General features: G+C 43.2%; 1 protein-coding gene across 1 annotated transcript in view; it reads left to right on the forward strand.

The window, feature by feature from the left end:
- The window catches only part of GRM3 (glutamate receptor, metabotropic 3), a 49,132-nt gene that overhangs the window by 31,573 nt on the left and 1,943 nt on the right, over positions 1–15,616 (forward strand). The window contains exons 3-4 of the mRNA XM_010084626.1: positions 3,775–4,841; positions 11,369–11,543. Of these exons, the coding sequence (XP_010082928.1) occupies positions 3,775–4,841; positions 11,369–11,543 (1,242 nt within the window). The remainder of the gene's footprint in view (positions 1–3,774; positions 4,842–11,368; positions 11,544–15,616) is intronic.

Genomic DNA, 15,616 nt, shown 5'->3' on the forward strand with positions numbered 1-15,616 from the left:
GAGTGAGCTTTCTTCACAGCAGCCAGTGAGAGGCTGTGTTTTGGATTTGTACTGAGGAGAAGGCTGATCACACACTGATGGTTATAGTTGCTGCCAGGACAGTCAGGGACTTTTCAGCTTCTCTGCTGTGCCAGTGTCTGCAGGGGGAGAGGCTGGGAGGGAGCACAGCCCCAATTACTAACCTCGGATTCAACCTTAGGTTTAGATTAAGACCCAAACTGGCCAATGGTCTATTCCATATCATGCACATCATGCCCAGTACATAGATGAGGTTCTGTCCAGAAGTTCTCTCTCTTGCTCCAGGTTGTCTCCATCTAGGTCACCCTTCTCTCAGGGTTGTCTCAGTCTCTCGGACACTAGGGCTCTTATCTCCTTTTCTGGGATTGTGGATTTTGGGACTCTCCCTGCTCCGGGATTGTTAGCCAGGAACAGGCTGAGCCTTGGTCATCAGATGGTGAGCAGTATCATGGCGTATCACTCATTTGTATATTTCTATATATTACTGTTATTATCATTGTTATTATTACTTACAATATTATTGTAGTTTAGTTATTAAATTGTTCTTATCTCAACCCATGAGCCTCTTTTCCCTTTACCCCTTTAATTCTCTCCCCCATCCCTGGTAAGCGGGAGAGGGGAGGGTGAGTGAGTGGTTGTTGTGTTTTGCTGCCAGCCTGGATAAAACTACAACAGCTCTTTCACTGAATTTCTCTTGGATAACTTCTTAGCATAAGGTTAATGCATGAAGTGCAAGGGGATGAGAAGATTCAAAGATACTGCTCGAAGAAGACAAAGCTTTTATTATAATTCAGACAGCATTTTCGCTAACAGCATGGGTAGACCCAGGGAGGCTTGTCTGTCATCTTCCAAAGGACAGATCCTAAATAGCTTGGCTACATGTCTGAAAAACACCTGCCAGAAATATCTGTTATAAAGACTGTAGGTTTATTCACAAAACTGAAATTTAACTATGAAAATATTATCAGAATGACTTATGACATGGCCTGATATTTCAGCTCTGGGAAAATCATTTGCATATACACAAAAAAAATATTATTTTTACTCTACAACATAAAGTCCTGCTTTCATATATTACATTCTTGCCTATAAGCATCTTTTTTTTTATGATTATTATTAGACCATATTTTCTGAAAACATTACTTTTTGGAAGCAGTTCTGCAGGATCTGGAATATGTTGATAAATATCAGTTAAAATGCCTTAGTGATTTTGTATGTAATTGGTGGGTATATTAATTGCTGCCACCCAGTGGGCTCATTTGTAGGCTTTGGCACACCGTACTACAACTTAATATATCATTGTTTGGTTAAATGATTTCATCCTCTCCATCAGAAGGAGTGTGATTTATTTTCCTCTGTCAACAGCCACTAAAAAGGAATGTTTCAAGCTAAAAGCTGAGGTTAAATTAAAATGCATTGTTCTACAAAACCCTTTTATTCATATTTGTAGTGTGGGAACATCAGCATGGAAGGCAACATACGCACGTGCTTCAAGTTAACTATGTGTGAGACTACCTGCTTTGCCTTCTGGACCTACCTGCAAAGTCCAAGGCAAATACTTTGCGCTATTTTAATGATAAATATTCTATCAGAACCAAGAAGCTGTTGAACATACTACACATGGGGAACCCTTTCCTGAAAAGCAATGATACTTCTGACCCTCACATAACTTGCACTGGGGTACTCGTGGCACTTGAAATTATGCACTTGACAGAGGCTAAGCATGCAACCAGTTTGCAGTTTGCCTTGCTTACCTGTGGCTCCTCCGGTCCCAGCAGAAGTCACAGGCTCTCAACACACCTCGGGAGGTGGCCTGTGTAACACTGAAGTGAATAAATTGTCTGTTAAAACTGGGCTGCTGTGTTAACAGCTTCTACAATCTGTATAAGTGCTATGAATAATGAAACAAGACACTGACAATGACAACACATCATTGAAGAGCTGTTAAGTGCTGCATTATGATTTCATTTTAATGCCGCTCCTGGATGAGAGAGCTTTCATGCCTGTGCATGAGGAGGAGGAAGGAGAGAAGGGAAGCTGCTTAATATTCTTCTTGTTGACCTATATTTTGAATTTAGATACCTGTTTAATTTAGAACATATTATTTCCAGGAGGACTGGCCATTTAGGGGAGTATTACTTTGCCCTTAATTTTTGTGCATTCAGAGGTCTTGCTGGGCTAGACTGCGGAACAACTAGATGCCAACAGTGAAGAGAAAGATAAAATAATCCTCTTACACAGTCCTGGGTTACCCAGACCTAGTCTTTAATCGTGGAAACCAAGGCTGTCCACCACTGTTGTTGACACAGGTGAGGTGGCAAAGCACAGGATAGGGCAGGGATAAGAACTTGCAGAGTCTTGGCTCAAACCCAGAAGAGACCACAGCTGGGCGTAAACGATCCTCCAACCTTGCCCTAAGATAAGGAGAAAGTTGGGAAAGAAATGCACTCCAAGTCCAGCTCCTGGGGAGGTGCAGGTTATGCATCAACTCACTCTCTAATCAGGGCTTCTGTGGCAAAACCCACTGTCCCTTTTACTGGCCTTAGTGGTAGTACTGCAAGATAAGGTAATGCTCTGCAGGAATAAAGGTGAAAGAATTTGGCCTCAGTGCTTAACAGAAGTTAATTAAATCTACTGCAAGAAATCCAAAGTATCTGGATGTTGAAGTGGAGGAAGGAATTACACCCTTACATGGTACTGCTCATGGTCAAGCACAGCATAGGCACAGATGCAGGGAAAAAGATTTATTCCAGCAATGACAATGGAACCACTTCTGTAACCAAAGACACTGGGGAATGAAATCACCTTTATTGCTCATCAATGGCCAAAAAAAAAAAAAAAAAAACCACCCTTTTGCTTCCTGCCTATAAAGTTGTTCACCTTTGATGCTACAGAAAACGACCAATAAATCACACGGTAAATGCAATTTCCTCCTAAATTTTTAATATTTCTTCATTCCTTGTCTCAGCTGGAGGAAAAATAAATTCTCCAGAGCTTACCAGTTGGAAGTGTTACAATATTGATTTCACAGAATGTCACAGATCCAGTTTATGGTTTTTTCATTTATCCCCCAAACAAGATATTGGACCAAAGCACCACATGCTGGGAACCTCAGACCGGACAAGAAATACCAGATACTGGTAAAATTGAAGCAAAATAGAAGGGATTCAAAACTTCCTACAATACAGGGAGAAGTGAAATAAACATATAAGAAATTGTTGAGGACTTCATAGTTACTTCTCCATCATCCTCAAAACAAATAGTCTGTTCAAATGCATTCCAGACTGTTGGCCTCATAACTGAAGTTTATTGATCTGACCCTTTAAATTTCCTTATATCAGGACAGCTGAATTTCACCAAATAATGCTAAAGCTCAGTCAGAAGCAGACCTCTTTCTTTCAGGAGAATATGTGAAGGGTAACAGTTTTGCACACGGGGGGAAATAATTGGAGAATTCATTTATATTCAGGGCAAAAAAAGTAAGAACATTGGTAATCTAACATAATGACCCACATTCACAAATATTTCTCATGAAGTAAAGTGAAACAGTTCTATTATCTGAGTTCTTTTCTTCTTGCAAGTTCAAACAAGGCAAAAACTTTTCAAAAATGAAACAGATACAGACCTCTCGACTTACCTGTTGGCACTTGAATTGGTTTCTATGAGCTGTCGGGTGCCTGTGCTTGCCAAAAGGATGAAAAAAGTCATCTGCTGTTTCGACAATAACATTCTCTATGTCTTCTTTTTTTTTCGCAGCTCCATTCAACCCTCCCAATGCTGCAGACAGCATGGTCAAATTTGATGCCTATGGAGATGGAATAGGAAGATACAACGTGTTCAATTTCCAGTACACTGGAGGCAGATACTCCTATGTGAAGGTTGGTCACTGGGCAGAAACCTTGTCACTTGAGGTAGACTCTATCCACTGGTCCAGGAGCTCTGTCCCCGTCTCCCAGTGCAGTGACCCTTGTGCTCCTAACGAGATGAAGAACATGCAACCAGGAGATGTCTGCTGTTGGATTTGTATTCCCTGTGAAATCTATGAGTACCTGGCTGATGAATTTACCTGTGCGGACTGCGGGCCTGGAAAATGGCCCACAGCTGACCTCACTGGCTGTTATGACCTACCAGAAGACTACATCAAGTGGGAAGATGCTTGGGCAATAGGTCCTGTTACCATTGCGTGCCTGGGCTTTATTTGTACGTTTATGGTCATTGCAGTGTTCATCAAGCACAACAATACCCCCCTGGTCAAAGCTTCTGGCCGTGAACTGTGCTACATATTGCTCTTTGGGGTCTTCCTGTCTTACAGCATGACTTTCTTCTTCATAGCCAAGCCTTCTCCAGCCATCTGCACTCTGCGTCGTCTGGGGCTAGGAAGTTCCTTTGCTGTCTGCTACTCTGCCCTTCTGACAAAAACAAACTGCATAGCCAGAATATTTGATGGTGTAAAGAACGGTGCTCAAAGACCTAAATTCATCAGCCCCAGCTCTCAGGTCTTCATCTGCCTGAGTCTCATTTTGGTACAGATTGTGGTGGTGTCTGTGTGGCTCATATTGGAGGCCCCTGGCACCAGGCGGTACACTCTTCCTGAGAAGAGAGAGACTGTCATATTGAAATGCAATGTCAAAGATTCCAGTATGTTAATCTCCTTAACATATGATGTAATCCTCGTAGTCTTATGCACTGTATATGCCTTCAAAACAAGGAAATGTCCAGAGAACTTCAACGAAGCCAAGTTTATCGGTTTCACAATGTACACTACGTGCATCATTTGGCTGGCCTTTCTCCCCATATTTTATGTGACATCCAGTGACTACAGAGTAAGTCTTTGTATATCTGTTTCCATAAATCATGTGCATCACTTTAAAGGACCCTGTCATCATTCACTAAAAGATTCTTTCACTTCTCTTTTCCTCCGGATCCCTAGCAAACAAGGTCTGTTTCAATGTTACTGTCCATCAAAGCATATTACCAAATTTTATCTTGTTTCTATGAAAGATGGTCTCATTTCAAACCGAGCATGTACAGTTAGAGGTGGAAGAGATTAGTACTATCAGACTGATTGTGACAGAGGCATAACATATGAATTGAGTATTCATACTGGTACATCAGTATGAGAAGTCAGAGTCCTAACAGAAAAACCCAGTAGATCATGAGCTAGAATGAGTCACAATGAGTTATTTGGTGGAGGTTGGCCTTAAACTAAACACTGAACTAATTAGTCTCCTTCTGCAAAAGAATCTGCCATTCAAACATGTTGTTTTCTTCCAAATAAAAATGGTAAGGAAAGAATCTCAACATTTTGTATGAAACAGGGTTGTTAAAAAAAAACTCCAACAAATGTTGTTCCTGAATATAGAACTTTTTATTCTTTCTCCACTTTGTAGAGGATAAAACACTGAGCAGAAAATATGGGTAAGCGTTCACCAACAAACTTTTAAAAAATGACATTGTTTAAATTGTCACACAGTGTTGCAAAGCTTCAAGTTCAATAAAATCACATTTTTGGACAGAAGGAAGTTGTCTCAGAAAAAGATTCAGATGTGCTCCACTGGAAATCTCACAGTTGTTATGATGTGAGAAGTGACTGCTGGAGTTGGCCCTTACAGCAGTTTGCGGTGAATTTATTCAACTTTCTGCCCAGAAGAAAGGAAGCAGACTAATTTAGAGTAGTAGTATAACCAATAGTATGTAAATGAAACAGCACGTAAAACTGTGGGGCTAAAAATGTCATTTAACATACTTTTGCTGTGACCACCCTGGAACAGTGTATTTAGTGTTACTTTTCTCAGCTTAGGAAAAGTACTGAAAACCTCGAGAAAACAAGGATAGATAACAAACGACGCACTAAGACACGCAGAGTGACAGTAAAAGAGCTAAATATATTTAGTCTAGACAAGAGTAAGCCCAGGGAGACGTGATCACAGACTATAAATAATTTCAAGGCAACAAAAAGAGAGAAAGGGATTATTCAGTCTCAGGAGAAGTTAGAATGGCGAGTAATAGATTGAAGTTAATGAAGGAAAAGTGTAAGGAAGGCACTAGGGAAGAGCTCTGGACACCGAAAGTAATCAGGAAGACAGACACAGAAGGAGGGCAGTATCAGTGCAGACAGTCACAAGAGTGGGCAGCACAGACACTAATGGTCAAGAGGAGCATGACTTGATTGCTCAAGCAGCATTTTGCCTTATCTCCTGAGTGGGATTTTCAAAACCACTCGTAGACAATTTAAATACAAGGTTCCAAATAAGCCAACTCGAGTCCTACCAAATTGCCAAAAAATGCTTTTAACACCTTTTTTGATACTACAATAACATGTCAGGAGCTTTCTGGAAATCCCATCCTAGATGTCTATGCTTCTGGTGTTCCCTTGAAAAGCCCCTATTTGATTTCCATGAAGGATTACCTGAATCAACCTGTGCCATCCTAATGTAGGCTAATCCTGGTGGCATCACCAATAAACAGCCTTAAAAACATAACAGTAGCAATAAAAAAAAAAAAAAATGTTGGCTGGCTTGAGATTTTATCATTAAGTACAAATATCACTTAGGATTCACCCTTCTGAGAAAAAAAAGGGGAGAGGCCCTATGGTACAGCTATGCCTCCAGTACATACATGTTTTATTTCCTGTTAGACTAAGCCTGCTTATATTGGCACAACCACTCTCTTCTCCCCCAGCTGAATAAATCTTAACAGCAAAATGAATTCTGGGAGGAGGGTTTACAGTAGAGCTCTTGGTGATTCAATCATGATGGCAGCTGTGGGATTTTTTCCACACACAACACGTCTTCACATAATCACCAAGGTTGGAAGACAGCTCTGGGGATTGTCTTGTCTAACCGCCCCCCACCCCCCACTCAAAGCAGTGTCACCTGCAGCAGGTCACTCAGGGCTTGTCCAGTCAGGTTTTGAATATATCCAGGGATGGGGACTCCACAACATCTTTGGGTAACCTGTACCCCTGTTTAACCATCTTCATAGTTTTCTAACGTTTAAAGACAATTTCCTGTATTTGGGTTTGTGCCCATGGCCTCTTGTCCTGTCATTGGGCAGCACTAGGAAGGGTCTGGCTCCTTTTTCTTTTCTCCCCATGAGGCAACTACACACACTAAGTTCCTCCTGACCCTTCGCTTCTCCAGGCTGAACAGTCTCAGCTCTCCCAGCCTCTCCTCATATGACCATTGCTCCTGTCCCTTAATCATCTCCATGGCCCTTTGCTGCATTTCCTCTAGTATGTTCATGTCTCTCTTGTAGTGGTGAGCGCAGGGCTGAGCAAAGAACCCTATGTGTCTCACCAGTGCTGAGAAGAGGGGAAGAATCTCTGCCCTTGACCTGCTGGCAACACCCTGCATAATACAGCCCAGGAAGTCATTGACCTTCTTTGCTGTAAGGGCACTTTGCTGGCTCATGATCTACTTGTTGTCCCACCAGGACGTTCAGGATCTTCTCTGAAAAGCTGCTTTCCAGCTGGGTGGCCCCCAGCAGGTACTGGAGCATGGGGTTGTTCTTCCCAAGGTGCAGGACTCTGCTTTTCCCTTTGTTGAACTTCATGAGACTCCTGTCATCCCGTTTGTCCAGCTTGTCGAGATACCTCTGGATGGCAGCACAGCTACCTTTTGTATCAACTCCTACTGATTCAGTAGCTTCAAACTTATTGAGTGTTCACTCAGTCCCAGTATCCAAGTTGTTAATGAAGGTGCTAAGCTGCATTGGTCCTAATACCAACTCCTGGAACAATTACTGGCTGGCCTCTGGCTGGACTTTGTGTCACTGATCTCCATCCTTTCAGAACAGCGGGTCAGGCAGTTCAGGGTTTCAGCCAGTTTTCAGTTCCCCTCACTGTCCACTTATCTAGCCTGTATTTCATCAGCTTGTCAGTGAGGATGTTATAGGAGACAGTGTTAAAAGCCTTACTAAAGACAAAATAAATAACATCAACTACTCTCTCACCATCCACCAAGCCCGTAATTTCATTGTAGGAGTCTATGGGGTTGGTTAAGCATAATTTCCCCTGTGTAAACCCATAATGACTACTGGCAGCCCTTGTTCATCCATGCAAGCCTCCCACAACATTTACTTGATTTCCTGCCCATTGGGATGGGCCATTCTTAAGCTTGAATGAGGCGATTCTTGAAAAAGAGCTAGGCCTCCTGGACTCCTCTTCTCTCTGAGGCTGTATCCCACGGTATTATTCCAAGAAGATGCCTGAACAGGACAGCCTGCTCTGCAGGCTGGTGATCCTACTTTTTGCCTTGCTTCCTACTGTCAAGATCCTGAATTCCACCATTTATTGGTTACGGCAGCCAAAGCTTCCCCTACCTGCCATGTTTCTGACAAGTTCTTGCTTGCTTGTAAGTATGAGATCATGTGGAGTGTCTTTCTTCATCAGTTCCTCAATCACCTGTTTTAGGAAGTTGACCTCAGTGTGCTCCAAACACCTCCTGCATTGCCTCTGCCCTGCTGTGTTGTCCCTCCAGTGGGTACCAGTGTGGTTGAACTGCCCCAAGAAGACCAGGGCCTGCAAACATGAGGCTTCCTCCAGTTGTCTGAAAAGTGTCTCTTCCACTTCTTCCTGATTATATGGTCTATAGCAGACACCCACCACAATGTTGTCCACTTTGGTCTGCACGCTAATCCTGACCCATAATCTATCAGTTAGCTCAAGATCCATTGCTGGGCAGAGCTCCATTTGCTTCCACTGCTCTCTCACCCTGCTACCAGGGTACTGACCTATGCTGTAATTACAGATCCATAAGTAGAGCAGGAGCCATCTTCCTGCTGCCATGAGTCACAGACTTCCATCCTTCATCATCATGACAGTCTCCATTTCCCAACTCAACAAGCTGCCTAGGTCCTCTCTAGCACAGGCCAGGCTCTTGTACCTGCACAGTGTCAGAGAAGATCCAGTCCACCTTTATCTCATCATGTCTGATGCTGCAAAGTCTGCTTGCCTCCTCCCATAGCTCTTTAACTTGGCAGCAGAAATCCTCCATATCTCCTGCAGAAAAGGAGAACAACTCCCCCAGCCCCCACAAGAGGCTTCAGGCATCCACACAGGCTCAAAGCTGCTCCCAGAAGTTCTGGAAGATCACAAAGCAGAGGCCAGAAACTGCTCTACAAGCTGGCATGTTTTGTGGCTGACTACATTAGCAACACTGTCAAAAATGTAAAGGAGAGCTCCTGGAAAAGAGATTTTTCTGATACCATTGATTTTCAGGCAGAGATCCACATTGATTTCAGAATCAAAGATACAACGAAACCTAATATGATCAAACAAGCACACATAATATAAATTCACAGTAGCCCCAATATCTAGCACATTTAGGGGAATTTTCAACCTGATCACCTTAGACAAAAGTTTAAGAAATGCAGCAATAACACAGGAAGGAAAAAGTCTGGGTGTTAAACTGGTTACAATAACATTAGATATCAAGAGTTCCTACTGTTTAGACAGTTTTTTCCTGCATTTTATTTAGGAGTAATTCTGCCTCGAAGAGCTCACCCCCCCTGCCCGTCGCTCCTGCCTGGTCTAGCAGGGCTGCCTCCGTTCTGTCAGCACACCCGGGTCTGTGGGGCTGGCTGACACCCCGAACCACTGAACTGGCCTGGGTTAAAAGGAACCCCGTGGGATGGAGCTATTTTTAACCCAAATCATTTCATTGATTGAGTGTATGATTGTGTCAGCACAGCTGAGCTGCTCTGGGAGGCACAAACCCCAGCAGAGCAGGCTGGGGAGGAGGGCATTGTTAGTGAAGAGAACTTACCTTGAAACTGCTACCTTCATTCATTCTTGTTTTATAACAAAACTCCCAGCCCTCTTTCACCGGTTCAAAACTTACCGAGAACAGACTGCAGGGCCCTGTTGATGAAATGCAGAGAAGTGAAGGAGAAAGTGCAGCTGGAAACACTGAGTTGTCTCTTTCTCATGCTGCTCCTGTAGGGTCTTCCATGTTCACCCACCCTGTGAAAGCTCATCACCTTCTCATGGTGCTTGCCACATCTAGCTTGGATAAAGAATGATTATGATATGATCACATTAATTACACTCACTGCTGACAAAACACTTGGTGCTCTGTGTATACATATAAAGCAACAAAGTCCATCCCCTACTCTATTTTTCATTTTGCACCAATTATTTCTGACAAGGAGATATGAGAAGCATTCCCATGGAAGAAAGCTAATCTCCAAGGACTGCAGGACTGTAACTAAGGAAAAACGAGCTGTGGATGTATAATCATTCAAATTAAGCAGTAGAGTTTAAAGCAGTTTAATTCAACATCTTAATTAAGGAATCTGTTTGGAAGAAAAGAATATAAACTGAAAATGAGGCAGTAAACTGGCACCTAGTTATACCACTGAAAAAAAAAAAAAAAAAGGAAGAAAGATAGTGCTGGTAAAGTTGCACTAACAAAACCAATCTAAAATCCTGCAGCCTTACAAACAATTCATTTCTTAGCCCAAAACTTTATGTCTCAAAATCAGGGCACCTTCCAGGCCTAGTCTGGCAAGTCCAGAGGAGGCCACAAAGATTGTCAGAGGCCTGGAGCACCTCCAGTATGAGGACATGCTGAGAGAAGAGAAGGCTCCGGGGAGACCTTATAGCGACCTTCCAGTACTTAAAGGGGGCTACAGGAGGGATGGGGAGGCACTCTTCACCAGGGAGCGTAGTGATATGACAAGGGGTAATGGGTATAAGCTGGAAGAGGATAGATTTAGGTTGGATATTAGGAAGAAATTTTCTCCTGTGAGGGTGGTGAGGCACTGGCCCAGGTTGCCCAGAGAAGCTGTGGATGACCCATCCCTGGAGGGGTTCAAGGCCAGGCTGGATGAGGCTTTGAGCAACCTGGGCTAGTGGGAGGGATTCAAGTTCTCTGATTAAGACTGAGGCTGCAGGCTAAACTGTTTTTTAAACAGATGCTTTGCATGAGGCATCTCCCATAACCCCAGGTAAAGCACAGTATGTGCAACCTGATTTCCACCTCAGCCAGCTTAGCTCAGACATTGCACAACAGACCTTACAGAGGACTTCCTGATCAATTTAGAAATCAAGGGCATGGGAGAGGAGAGAAAGAGAGCAGAACTATCCTTTCTGTGCTAAACAGAGAGAACATAGTCAAGCTACTCCCGATATGCAGAGACACAGGGCACCGTCAGCACCATGCACCTCACTCGTATGATCCCAGGACTGTAGAAGATAAGGAAGGATGCAACAGATGTTCAAGCCAGCCTCTACCAGTGCACACCCTCTGGACTCTGGTTCCTACTATTGTATGATAACACTTCTAATATTCTGCATTTCAGAGCTTTCCATACTGAAACACAGCACTTTGCGCCCACTCTCTCCTAGGTGCAAACCACCACCATGTGCATCTCTGTGAGTCTGAGCGGCTTCGTTGTGCTGGGCTGCTTGTTCGCGCCCAAGGTGCACATCATCCTTTTCCAGCCCCAGAAGAACGTGGTCACTCACAGACTCCATCTCAACAGGTTCAGTGTCAGTGGGACCGGGACCACTTACTCCCAGTGTAAGTATCAAAACTGCCACTTTTCTATGAGGATGTGGGGTTATGGTGGGTTTGGGTAAAGACAAAATGGGGTTTTTACCAGCAACAAAAAAAAAAAAAAAAACGTTTATAGGCTGGGCTGTGTACTCTGTGCGAGCATCACTTCATTTGTGTCTGGAGAGAAAAAACTCATCCCTCTCCCATGGGAATCAGCTCAGAGCCCCCTCTGAACCTCACTGAAGTCAGCAGAAAGCTTTCAGCAGGCTCTGACTCCATCCCACTGCACAAAGCAAGTAGAGCCCGTAGCTCGCTGTGACTCTCACAGCAGCGACAGGAACAGATTGCCCTGGAGTATTCCTGTCAAAATGACACGCCGACAGGAGCCGGGCCACAATGCAGCATGCTGTCAGTGGCTTTTATCGCCTGTATTGTAAGGAAAGACTCCAAGTCTGCAGCAAACGCAGACAAGGGATGCCATAAACTGTATCTGTATGCTGAGTGTGAGCAATACCCTTTGTAAGTGCCACAGCCAGGAGAAGCAATCAGTGCTCTGCTGCAAAGACTGCTCGTCTGCTCTGCCTCCCTCCTTTCCTTCATCTTCAGCCTCTTCATTCCAAGCAGATTCACATCTATGATTCTGATTTGAGGCTGTTGCTCCTCTTCTGGGTGAGTTGCTTGGAGATTTTTTTTTTATTATTAAAAAAAAAAATAGGTCACTCGTATTTTTTTCTTCCCCTTGTCAAGCTTAACTAGTCAAGGATGGGAGCACACAGCACCTTGTTCACAGGCCTCTGCAGACAGTATGTCTAACCTGGAAAGCTAATTGAAAAAGCACACTGAAAGCAGAAAGAGGCAAGGAATAAGAAAGAGAGGAAAGGGGTGACACAGAGCAAGGCTTGCCAGCAAGTTCACACTAACCTAGCCTCAGGCTTTTGCGTAACACTTAAAAAATGGCTAGAAATCTTTGGCATTTCAGATTTCAGACAGAATATGGAAGGAACTTGGGACCCTGCTGTGTATCACATTGTCAGGGATTTGGAGGTGAAGGGGTCCCAGCTGTGTCTGGCTCTCCCACCCCTAACCGTACTGTGCGTGAATGTCAGTGGACCTTTAGCAAGAGAGCAGCCATGTGGCTCTACTCATCTCCCACCTCACCACAGTCAGGACTGCATCCAGCCCTCACACCAGAAACCAACACCTCCTTGCTGTTTGGAAAGCTTTAACCAAGAGAGATGAGACAGCCCTAAGTGCCAAAAGTGCTGAGCACTCCCAAAGGGCTGGATTTGCAAGACTATTGGATTCCCAGTAACCTTTAGAAGTTTGGTCCCTTGATGAAATGGTACATCCCATCAGATTATTGTAATCCCTTACGAATTTTGTGTAAGGGATTTTTCCAAGTCTTTTAATTCTCTTATACTACAGAATAAGCTTAGTCAGAAACCACTTTGATTCATGGATACTTTTGTAGAGGATTGCATTTTGTAATTTGATATTTTTATCATAACAGTTGGATAATATGTGTGTGTGCAAGCATGCATGCAACTGAAAGTGCACATCTGTACATTAAAAGCCTACTTTATTTATGTTTGTGAATAGACACGAATGAAAACATAAAAATCCAGACTTAAAATCTCTTACTGCTTCATTTTGTAGAAAGGTGGCTGCAGTCATTTATTATTCCTGCTTACACCTAGCTGAATAAGGGCTGTTCATCTTTGTTGGTCTTTTTGGACCATGGCAAGACACGGGCCTGGAAGTAGGACTAAAAGGTCCATCACATACAATGGAAAAAGCCCTATAGTTTCCATCTAGGACAATTATTTGGGAAAATAACACTGAGAATTCACCGTCTGTCACAGTGCCAATATTTTTAAGAAGAAAATTTTTCACTTACTCCCTTCCATTTATTTGTAAATTATTTTCAATAAATTTTCATTTTTTTATCTGTTTGGTCATTTATAAACCCCAAAAAGTTGTCATCCAGATTGATTCTAATAGGTGTCTAAAATATTCCTCTCATCAGTCCTGGGGCTGTCAGCTTGTTTTTATTTTGGTCTTGATGGTCTTTTTATCAGTCAGAAACTGCTTAGTATGAGACTGATCAAAATTAGCTCCAGGGCATTCTAGTAACAGCAACATCTGAAAAGCCAGTTCTTGTTCATTATCAGAGCTTCGGAGGACAGGAGTACCCAAGTTGCTCGAATGGGCAGTGTGTTTCCTATCTCCAGGGATTCCCACTCCACTGCATCTCAGGGCTGCCACCATGTCTTCACTCCATCAGTCATTAATGTCATGAGCATAGTGGGTCATGAACAGCAAGTGACACAGACAGTTTTTAACACAGTTCCTTGAACCATGAAAACTGGACAAACATTATGAGAAAAGGTAAGTGATGCTCATGACGCTCTTGGGTAGTGTTAAGTGTTAGCTCTAAATATGTATCGCAATTACCTCCCTAAGCTGAGCAGTGGAGAGAGAGACAGTCAATGGTCAACTGTATAAGCTGTAATGTGGTCGTGTTCATGAGAGCTAAACTGAGCACCCCATGTAGTCATCTGAATACAGCTCATCTTTGCTGCACGCTGTGCCAAAAGCAAATAGAGGTGAACACTAAGTGAGGAAACTTGTTTTAGAGGCACCGAGCTTTGATCATTTTGACAGCTGAAGTCTAGACTAAAAAGAATATAGATGTAAGATGAAGAGAAGCAGGATATATGTGTACCTAGGTATATGACATGCTTTGAAACTTATATGTCTGTACACATTTATTTGAATCTGAAAATCCATATTTGGCAGAGTGTTGTGTAAGTTCTGCTCCCCCTGCAGTGTTTTGCCCATCAGGATGTTCCCCAGTTTACTGTGGCCTGTTTTACAGGCTTGGCAGAGGTATTCCCATAAGGTAGGAGATCAGCACTCATAAAACTTCCCAGAGAGTTCAGGACTGATTTAAGCACCCATGTGATTTAGGCTGAGCTTTTACACCCAGAAGGTGTCACTCATCCATGTCCACTTGGAGAACTGCACATGGACTTGAGCTTCTCCAGGTGTCCTCCACAGGGGTCAGAAAAATAATTGAAGCTACTGTTTATAGCCAGGTTGGTAAATTTTATTTCTCAGAATTTATTTTTCCAGCCCTTTCTCCAAACTAGCCCTGATATATGGCTTTTATGCATTTTTAACTCACAGTTTCTCAGCTGTGAGCATGAGTAGAAGTGGCAGACTGAAAGCCAATTTGAATCTGCTTGTTCCTGACTATGTAGGCATGCTGCAAGGTGCCCACGGTATTTTATCTCCAGTTCTTTGCTTTGGATTATCAAAGCAAAACGAGGGACTGCCAGGAAAGAAGAGATCAAAAGCATGAACTGCAGCCAAATCAAGACTTCTGGTCATGTCACACATTTTCCTTGGCCTCAACACAAGGCCAAATGGAGGTGAAGTGTCTCTAGCAGGTCCAGTCATATTTCAGCAAACCCCTTGGCTGCTCCTGTGAGACACAGCGTGAAACTCAGAACCCTGCAGGGCCAGCGATTACCATTGCTGAGGTCTGTACGGAAAAGCAAGATCTAGCATTCCATTTCAGAGAGAGCTGGATGATCGGTGTGAACGCTTTACTCCACCCAGCAGAGTTAATAACTGCCTCCCAGCACTACACGAGAGGTACGTGCTGTGGAGGAACCCTGGGAACTCAAAAGGCAAGGCCACCTGTTTCTCACCTACCACCACATTTCTCTGTCCCACTTTGACTCTGTTGCCATAGTATTTGAGCTATTCATGCTCTTCAGTGTGTTGGACTTCAAAAAAACCCTGAAGCGAAAAAAGTTCTGGGTGGGTGACTGATGTGCACAGAAACAAAATGCTTTTGCCTGTAGCCATACTCCAGTAGAGCAGGGATTTGAATCAGGTCTCCTAGGCAGTACTGATTTTTCTATTTTCAAACAATAAGTAGAAACAAAAATAGCAACAAGAAAAAATACAGTTCAGTGTGCTGCTATATTTTACCCAGTTAAAAAGTGAATACAAAACCTAATAGCTAATTTTCACAAAATTATAGACACAATGTCCTGTGCCCTTTTACCTACGAATGACTGTTTTCA

This window comes from Pterocles gutturalis, unplaced genomic scaffold (assembly GCF_000699245.1).
Source record: "Pterocles gutturalis isolate BGI_N339 unplaced genomic scaffold, ASM69924v1 scaffold3720, whole genome shotgun sequence".
Taxonomy (NCBI): domain Eukaryota; kingdom Metazoa; phylum Chordata; class Aves; order Pterocliformes; family Pteroclidae; genus Pterocles; species Pterocles gutturalis.